This window comes from Quercus lobata, unplaced genomic scaffold, assembly GCF_001633185.2.
Source record: "Quercus lobata isolate SW786 unplaced genomic scaffold, ValleyOak3.0 Primary Assembly Scq3eQI_331, whole genome shotgun sequence".
Classification (NCBI taxonomy): Eukaryota; Viridiplantae; Streptophyta; class Magnoliopsida; order Fagales; family Fagaceae; genus Quercus; species Quercus lobata.
In genome coordinates this window covers 91,199-101,339 of record NW_022154725.1, presented here as the reverse complement: position 1 = coordinate 101,339, position 10,141 = coordinate 91,199, and the positions used below count along the sequence as shown (strand labels likewise).

At 37.8% G+C, this 10,141-nt stretch overlaps 1 protein-coding gene across 3 annotated transcripts; it reads right to left on the bottom strand.

Annotated features, from left to right (window-relative positions):
- Positions 1-5,100: 5,100 nt before the first annotated feature.
- Positions 5,101-9,200, bottom strand: LOC115973147 (phytochrome B-like). Of its 3 annotated transcripts, XM_031093391.1 has the most exons (4): positions 7,006-9,200; positions 6,775-6,927; positions 5,739-5,878; positions 5,101-5,619 (listed from the first exon to the last, which is right to left on the bottom strand). In XM_031093391.1, exons 1-4 carry the CDS (start codon positions 8,822-8,824, stop codon positions 5,251-5,253), a joined length of 2,481 nt encoding a protein of 826 aa, XP_030949251.1. In that variant the 5' UTR covers positions 8,825-9,200; the 3' UTR covers positions 5,101-5,250. The 3 variants fall into 3 exon arrangements, with proteins under 3 accessions (XP_030949251.1, XP_030949250.1, XP_030949253.1); XM_031093390.1 differs by having other exon boundaries at positions 6,775-9,200; XM_031093393.1 differs by lacking the exon at positions 5,101-5,619 and having other exon boundaries at positions 5,813-5,892; positions 6,775-9,200.
- Between the last annotated feature and the right edge of the window lie 941 nt (positions 9,201-10,141).

The following is a 10,141-nucleotide window of genomic DNA, read 5'->3' as shown; positions in this document are numbered from 1 at the left end:
TTCTTGTTCTTCCTTAAAGTTTCTTTCCTTTTGTTTTTTTTTTTTTTCATTATTCTTTTTGGGTTGCTGAGGAAAAGTAGTGGACAGTATAATATGCGCATTGAGGATTGAGCTGTGAAGGTGAGTGTGTCTAATTCTCAGTCCTGTATGTGGGGATCAACCTTTCCCCTTACATAGGCCCAAGGGGAGATAGGTAGGTGTTAGACTCTTATTGGATGTAAATCTATATAACACATAAAAGCTAAAACATATGCTCTTTTCAAATTATATTTGTGTAGTATTTCAATCTAATTCAGTCTATTTTAGTTCATTTTGTCCTGTTTGGTTGGTAACGGCTCTAGAAATTTTGTTTAATGGGGTCATTAAGAAACTTAAATTAAGAAAAATTTAATAGCTATAACCATTTTATTTTGTTATCACAGGAAAAAAGAAAAAAAAATTGAAGTCTTACAATTTCCTCCTACAAGTTTTCAAATTTTGGGAAAACTCAATTCTTATAGTCTAACTTAGGGAAAATAAAAAATGTAATTAGAGGTCAAGTTTCATGACCTCAACATGAAAGAAGAACTGTAGTTCAGACTCCTAACTCAAATTAAACAAGAAAGGTATCCAAAGTTAACTTCTTCATTACTCTTATGAATAGGATGATTATAGTTGATCACGACTGCTAATAGTTTGCATATGCTAAAACCGATTCCAACACCAACCTTTATAGAATAAACAATACATATCTAATTGTATAGCGTCTTAATGGCAAAAAAGATGTCTGAGTTTTTTTTTTTTTTTTTTTTTTATTCCTAAGTTACACACACCCAATAGATCTTGAATCCACAACCTCATGCTCCACCTAGTACTTATATAGGGAGGAGGTACTAGTTAAACTATAGCTCATTAGTATAAAATAAGTTGAGTTTATAACTCTTTAAGTATTCTATTGTTCATCTTATTAGTTGATGATGTACATAGTAACATTTTGGGGATAAGGCTTGATTGTTGATGTTTATGGCCCACATAATATTCTAATCCAAGTCTTTTGCTCTAGACCATTTCTTCAAATATTAGTCAAGCTTCTTCGACTCTTAATCAACTGACTAAAATGATAGTTCATTACAAACAAGGCCTTGCCTTGGGTTTTGATGTTAAAATGGATTTTGAAAATATGATACACGAACTCTCTAATATGCATCAGAAATGGCAGACCATTTTTATGTGGCAACTAAGAAAATTAAGAAAAAAAAGTTATTTAAATTTAAAAAAAAAAAAAAAAACCTTAATCTAATTTAAACTAAAAATCATTTCTTAAAAAATAAAATTCATAATCGTTTTAATTCTTATTGTTTTTTTTTGGTTAACCTCATCAGCTTAAAAAAAAAAAAAAAAAAAAAAAAAAAAAAACTTCTACACTCTCTACCACTAATCTCAAACTCCCTCTCTCTCTCTCTTCACTCTACACTCTCTACCCCACTAAGCTCACAAGCTCAACCTGCTTCTCCACCAACTGCTGAAGCTCACAAACTCACAAGCAGATCACGTCGTGAACGTTGGTGACCAACAAGGTCTGCACCGGCGGCTCAGCCTGGTAGTTCAGCGGAAGAAAGATTGAATTGGCACAGAACCTTGGGACAGAGAATTCGCTGCTGTTGTTCGCATCAGACGGCGTGAGAATCTTCGCAAAGGACAAGATTTTGTCCTCACCTACAGCGGCGTCATCGTTTTGGCTCCTAGAAGGCTCTGATGGATAGTCGACGAAGTTCTGTTGAGCGTGAATAGGATGGAGGAGGAGCCTAGCGAAAACCTAGTTGGTAACCGGATCGGCGAGGAAATCAACTATTCTGGGTTTTTTTTTTTTTTTAATTTTTTTTATGCGGATTTGTATATTTTTCTGGATTTATAGGTTTGATTTCCTAGAGGTTTCAATGTTGATTGTGTTGGAATTTTTTGTGCTGAGATTGATTTTGAGTGGGTTAGTCAATTGGGTTTGTCTAGCCAATTTAATACTTTTCTTGACACTGATCTCTCTCTCTCTCTCTCCCCTTAATATTTTGTGAAACAAGAATATATAAAATAATAGGTGTTATAACATGAAAAACTAACATTAAAGGGAGACAACCTTTTATTTTGAAAATTAATGAAATTAAAAGTGGAAGAGTTCAAGAAGTTGGAAAAGGGAGTGGAACCAAATCTCTTAATCTTCTGCATTTTTGGCTTCATTGATAAGAAGATGGGAGATGTGAAGGGTAGCTAAATGAAATACTACTCATACAAAGCGCTATATAGCAGAACCTCATATTCTCATGCATGAGGTCTCTACTTATATATATATATATATATATATATATATATATTGTCTTTGTGGGGCCCGAAATCTGAGGTCCCAGTCCACTTTGTGTTAAGGGCCCAAAGCCCAGGCCGAGGAGCCCTACTACCGAGGACGCGCAATGAAAGCTCCTTGAAGGCCCAAGGATGTGGCCGAGGACGATCTCACGCTCAACACCTCACAAAACGCCTGAAGAAAATGACAAACTCAGTACAAGAGCAGTACAAGGAAGAAAGCTGCCAACACCATAATGTGGAGCCCTGCGTCTGACAAGCCCATACTGCTGACCTTGCTATTTAACTTTTCCCAACCACCCCCAACCACTCTGATGTATGGATTGATAGGACGAGTCATTACCCCCAAATAGGAAAAACTGACACGTAGACGAGGGACGGGAAGTAAACACTGGTATAAAAGGGGAAGAGAGCCAGGAGGTAAGCTTCTTTTGCTTTCAGAGATGAAGTGAGTAAGGGATAAAGGAAAGGTGTGACAATAGCACCATGTCAAGAGAGCTGGGGTTTTGTAAATTGCACATTGCTAAAAATAAAGCATTTCAACACCTCAAAAGTCAAAATCATAAGATCATATTATCAACCAAAAAAAAAAAAAAAAAAAACTTTTGAACTCTTTCCAGATACCAAATAAAATCCCACATTTTCCAACTTTAAGCATGTTAACATGCATATTCCAAAACTCTCTGTCTGTTTCTGCCATTCTATGAACAATCCAACCAAAAACTGAATCTAGGTAGAACACAAGAGCATGCCGTTGGCCAGATTTATGAAATTACCTTCTTTGCAAATGCTGCCATGCCGACAGATTGGGGGCAATGAGGATCATGGAAAATCTTAACAATTTCACATGCCTTTTCATTGCAATTGGTAAATCAATACAAACAAGATCCAAAAGTATTAGTCACTTTTGTGGTGAAGAATTATAACCAAAACGAATGCCATGAATAAAACAAGAATTTGAGTTCTTTAACAATGAGGCTTTATTAGCATTAGAAGGGAATGATTCTTGTGTACAGCTCCTCAAGAATAGGGAAAACCCTCCTCTATCTAAAGAGGCTGAAGCAGCAACTACAAGTCTACAACATTCACAAACGAATGAAAGATCATAAATCAGCCAGTTTGATCAGTAGCAATCACTTTTTTAGTTCAAAGTCTTGAATAATACAGTAATTTATAATAATAATAAAAAATAAATAAACCCTTAAGGCAGTCCAGGGCAAAAGGGCTGGCACTTAATTTACTGGTCTGACCAGCTGTAAAGGCAAGCAAAAACCTTTTTTTTTTTTTTTTTAATTTATAAACAAGTAAAGCAAAAACTAGGTCCTTCATATCAGTGTCGTGTTGCAATTCGCCGGGGTGAAGTGAAAACATTGATGCCATAAAAATACATAATTTCTCAGTATTCTCAAATTAAACCATTACCTCACATATGGACCATATAAAAGAGTTAAAATTGCATATTGTGGTAATATCCATACGTGATATGGTAGACCGAATGTTGTCGTTGGGTTACTATTGAACTCTATGAAGTGCATCGCAAAATTTTGATTCTCCAAGAATATCTTGCGGCAAAATAAAATCTCAATTTAGTACCAAAGACGTGGTGTTTCTCTTGCCAGCCATGTGGCAGAATGGTTTTGAGTTGAAATGTTCCTGAGTCACCGAAATGCTATCCTTTTCCTTTATGGGCCAAGGACCTTTTTTTTCTTTTTTTCTTTTTGGAAAGGAACTAAGGACTTTTCAAAGCCATATATTTCCCGCCTCTTGACGTCCCCATCTAACTCTTATATTCAAAACAAGGGTCATCCCTAAATAGTTTCAAAAATTAGGCATTTTGCTGAAACTTTTAGATAAAGCAATACAGATAATAAAGACAAACCAAAAAAAATTCATTGATAATTAAACGTTTCACTAGAATGCAGCAATAATCAAATCTATCTCACCTGACAACTTTTGTTGACCTACGTATTTGATTTATCGACCTTTTAATAAGCTTTTCATAGCTGCTCAAATCCTAACAAAAAATAAGACCACATCACCTACCGATATAAAGAAAGCAAGTCACATAGCCTATAACTTCAGGATCCTAATCTACAATAACAGTATCTAGGTGGGTAATAAGTACTAACGTTAGCCTTTTCAATATATAAGGCCCAAATAAAATTTAGGAAAATATATATACTAATTCCAGTTTTTCAAAACTTAATCCCTGTAGTGTCAGCAATACCTTATTGTAAGTCAACCTCAAAGCCTGGTTTATTTCATCTACCTCTTTAAATTTGTGTAGTCTTGCCTGTTCAAAATTTAGAGCACTTTCTGCAGCCCAAAGTACTTTACCTATCATCACGTTGCCAATTGATGAGGGAAAAATATTAAATGAGACAAGTCACTAAACAACAAACACAAAGCATGTTATAATCAAATCCACTTCATTAAAATTTCTTAACTTCCACCTCCTTTAAAAACCAAAACAATCTCAATCTTCCAACTATTTCTCCAAAAAATTCACTAACTTAATAAACATAGTCAATGAAAAATAAGGACACAAAATTTTGAATACATTTTTTCCACCTTAAACAGCAATTCACTTAAGTTGTCCACCCCAAATCCAAAACTTACACATTCAATGAGATACAAAAAGTAACATTCTGAGTCAATACAAGCACCAAACAAGTTTCAATTTTTCTTCTTTCTTTTAAGCAAAAGCCCTAAAAGTTGATTTGATGCTCGAAACCAAAATACTATAATAGCCAGGAACAATAAACCACCAATCCTAAAACTTCCTAATCAAACAAAAAAAAACCCAACACCAAATAGTGCGGTCATTAACATGCATATTCAAATATAATTTACATAATTGTTCCTTAGCACAATACAATGTGCCCCCACTAAGCCATACAAGCAACTGAACAAACTCCCCTAGGATGACCTAGTCAGATACTTGATCCAGCCCAGTCGTCTATCCGAAGTGAAGTTGACGAAAGCTTCCCTCCATTCAGCCTTTACTAATTTTTCAGTGGCCTCGAACAAGGTTTCATTATCAAGTTTATCAGACATAGAGACCAAAATTTTGTGACCTTTGGCAAAGGACACAGCTTTCCTCTTCTTCACGCTTGAGGTGTCGGTGTGAGACAGTCGCTTCCTTTTTGGGTTGCTGCCTTGCTCGTCCACATCAACTGCACTGACATGTTGGGCAGAGGATGTTTGTGCAACCGTGGGGAGGAGCTGTCTTAGCAACCCATAGTGGTCCAGCCCCTTTTTGCGAAAGTCGTTGTACTTACTGTTTGACTAGAAACAGACAAGATGTGGTATACATGGGATTAGAAATACCGGTATAAATGGGATTGTTTACATGAAGAATTTAAAGAATGAACGACGTGAAAATTTATTAAATGTATAACACTCACCTGACCAACAAAACAAACTCCTACTATATTATCTGTGTAATCCTTGCTAGAGCAAGCATTGACTACCACAAATACAGCCCTCTTATGATGCTCAGGGCCAAATGTCCTCAGTTTTATCTCTACATTCCTATCTTCTTCACCTGCATTGATTAAACTAAAGTGATATACAAAATGTTATCAAAACCAACTCCCATCCAAGGCAAATACTAAATATTATGTATCAACAGATAGAAGGTTGCTTCTAAACTCGGATACTAATCAATATATTGTAAACCAATAGTAAGAATAAGATTCTAACATTCCAACCCCTAAAACATGGAGATTAATGGTTTTCTCTTTCTCTTCTTGGCACAAGAATCCATTTTTTAACACCAACATCATGTTCAGGTCTATTTTAGTTTCGTCACTGTGTTGGCATTTCTTATGTATATTGGACATCATGCCACTCTCCATGTCAGGATGCTAGCAACATGATCAGCAACCGCATGATAGGGCATCCATTAGGTTTTTTTAAGGAGAACATAGTGGAAACTTCAACTTTTTAGTAAAACCTACTTATAGTAAGGGATGGTTTCAAATGTCCTAATATCTTGCAGATACAATGCAAATATATTGACACAGCACAAGCAACAACTAAACTTTTGGCAAATTACAAATTTACTCTGTCAAATGGGAAGAATAATTTAAGAGGCAAGCTAACATATAATGGTCAACTGATGGAATTTAGGACATCCCATTCAAACAAAGCCATCACAGCATATGTAGAGAAAGTAAGCAACTTCTTGCTTTAAATCTAATCCGCAACATGCACTTCAAATTCAAAAAAAAATCAAAATTAATGCAACATACTTGCAGCTTTTATTGTCAACAAAGAACTCATTTTTTGTAATTATTTTAAGATCAATGGTTTTCTTTGTGCCTTTTAATGCAATACAGAATGAACTGGACCAAAACATTTCTACAGGATGCCAATACAACCCCCTTATTAAACTTTTAAAATTGGCAGGAACAAAGACATTATGTGTGAATCGACTACCTCTTAAAGCTCGAGAAAGAAGCTTCTCTACTGTTTCTTCGTATTCTTTATAAATAAGATCACGAACCAAAGACTTCCCCTTAGCTTCTTCAACTAAGAGCCCTGTCAACTCTTCAACCTTTGCATTCCACCCATTTATACAGCCATCGACATCTACAGCAAATATAGGAGCAATTGCAGTCTCTATCAACCTGACCATTTCTCTTGCAACCGAACTGAGTTCATCCATACCTTGCAACTCCATGTCCCCAAGCTCAGCATCTCTAAATGAGTCTCGCAGAAGAAGCTGCAGAGAGTTGATTGCATCCTTTTCTGGTTTCTCCCATGGCAAGCTGTGGCTTTTTACCACTTCCAGATATGTCTCGAAAGAAGAGCGCGGCTGCATCCTCTGCCCATCATCCTTGTCCCCAGGGTGATGCTTTGCGCCACCCCATTTGATCTCTTTTGCAGTGTGGGACCGGAACCAGAACAAGAAATCCCTTTTTGTGATATAAGCAACAGCCATTCCACAAACTGCATCTCCAAGTGAGGTTGCTCCATTGTACCCAGCAACACCCAAACTGTCTGTGCTCCAATATGTGGAATCTCCATGGAAAACCAACAACCACTCTACTATGTCCTTTATCTGGGCCTCAGTTGGGGCCACACCCAGAGGGTAGTACTTTCCTTGATAGTAGAGGGCTGCCCCATCACAATTCACAAATTTCATAATACCAGCCCCTTGAGTAACGATCCCAGTAGGTGAGTCACGAAGAAGCATATTACACAAGCGGGTATGCATCCTTAAAACACGTTTCTCCAACCTCTGTGATGACAATTGCAACTCCATATTCAATTGGAGTCCAAAAGCCTGCATTAAGACCTCACAAGCATGGCGAAGAGGGAATGGAATGCACCTAGCAGAAGTGTGATGACAAACCACCAAACCCCATAACCTCATTGAACTCCGCCCACCAACTCCTTCCTCATCATTTCCATTGATAATAACCGCCATTGCCAATGAGGCAGTCGAGCCCATATTAGCCATATACTGAGCATGACAGCCATGAGGAGCACGAAGCGTTGAAGCAACCAAGCACAAAGGCCGCTCAAGCCAATCAGCCTGAATCACCCTAACCGGCATGGCATGACAATCCACAATCATCCTAACCCTATTCTGCTGTAACAAAAACCTCGAGGCCTGAGGTATATCCGTGGCCGGATAATGCAACCCAATATATGGCTCCAAATCCGGCCTCTTACTCTCTGCCACAACCTCACCATGCTCATCCTCATGAAACATATACACCATAGCCCTATCATACCCAGTAAGCTCCCTCACTCTCTTCACCACAGTATCACACAATAACTTAATATCCCCACCAGGTAATGACTGCAACGAAGAGATCGCCTGGGTAGCCAGCTTCTGTGACTGAACCGCCCCGGTAATCGACAGAGCTGGGTCCTCAGTCCCTGCAAGTTCCAAATCGATCACAATCCCAACATCTATCCTATGCAAAATCGCGTAAAAGGGCTTCCCACAATTCTTGGAATGAATCCAAACCGGGTTCCCCAACGTAATTTCCCTAGCTCTAAGCGCCTTCTCAAGCAATTCAGAGCTGGAGTTCGTGAAGAGCGTCCTCACATCAGTCCCAATTGTCAAAATCTCAGGCTTTTCTAAACTGGGAACTGACTGAGGCAAAAGAGCAAGCATGTCGCGTGCGTTTTCACTATAAGCAATTACACTGAAAGAAACTTTGTCTACAGCAATCATACAACCAAAAGGTTGGATATGACCTCCCCTTTGGATTTTAGAAAAGTAAGCTCCCATCTCTTCCGCAGTTACTGAGTCTGTTGTGGTTCTAATGGACTGAAAGTAATCAAAGGACTTACCTGACTCGCCGGACTGTTCAAACACAGCGTGAAGACGAGCATCCACTGGGTACTGTGCAATGGCTTTGGGGATTGTGGACTCACTTTGTTGAAGCCTCATGTTTTGAGCTTCGCTATTGTTGGTGTTACTGTTGGTTTTGGTGCTGTGTGAGTGTGTAGCTCTGCTACTTGAAGCCATTGATGAGTTTGGTCTCTCTCTTTTTTTCCCAGTTGATTTTAGAGTTTGTTAGATTTGGTGATGAAAAATAAATAACCTCAAACCTTAAAATACTCAAAAACCCACATGAGCATGGAAAAATTCTCACTTTCTCAGTGCTGATTAGAGAGTTGTTAAGGTATGATTAAGGTTTTTTTAAGTGTAAAAGTGTTTGCTTCAAGGTTTGCTAAATTCGGTGTTGTTGGTGTTTGGTGTTTGGTGTTGCTATTTTTGTTGTTGTTGTTGTTGCATTATGTGATGCCCTTTGAGAAGTGGGAAAAGGCATAGAAAAAAAAAATTTATTTGGGGTTTGATTGAACTTCTTTTTCATTGAGGTCTTTCTCTGCTTTTTTCTTTTTGAGGTGGTTCTTGTTCTTCCTTTTGTTTGTTTTTTTCTTTTTTTCTTTTTGGGTTGCTGTAATTTTGTTCCTGTTGTTTGTATTTTTTCTTTTTCTTTTTCTTTTTCATTTTGCTGTGCTGGAAATACTTGTGGGTATAAGAAAAGCTAACGCTGTTGGGAATATGAGGCCAGCTGGATTCGTGGTCATGTTCTGTTGTTTGGGAAGTGGGGCCATGCGCATGCATGAAAAATACTGCAGAATTTTTATTTTACTTTCTGTCGTGGGCCGCATCAATTTTTTTTATATGGAAAACTGAAAGGTTTAAAAGGCCCTAGATTTAAGTTGATGGATTGTCCATGCATTTTGTTAATGCATCAATGGTCCAATGGAAGGTTGGTAAGTGGGCAAAAATGGCCCATTACCATCAATTTTGGAAATAATTTGCTCAGAAACACTGTTTCCGAACTATATAGCAATCTACCACTTTTTCGGGCCTATAGCGGCGTTTTCCTGAAAAAATTTTTTATAAGTCCCATAACAGATTCAAGGGGCTCTATAGTGGCGTTTTTAAGCCCTATAGTGACGTTTTTGGGCCCTATAGCGGCGTTTTCCTGCAAAATTTTTTTGTAAGTCCCATAACAGTTTCAAGGGGCCCTATAGTGGCGTTTTTAAACCCTATAGTGACCTTTTTGGGCCCTATAGCGGCGTTTTCCTGCAAAATTTTTTTTATAAGTCCCCATAACAGGTTCAAGGGGCCCTATAGTGGCGTTTTTTAAGCCCTATAGTGACGTTTTCGGGCCCTATAGCGGCGTTTTCGGAAAAAGTGGTATTTCCCTAATTATTTCCGAAACAGTGCTCTGTTGCTAAATATTTCAAAAATTAATGCTAATGGGCCATTTTTGCCTTGGTAAGTGGCTGCTGGCGTGATTATAGGCTAACTTAGGGAAAATAAAAAATG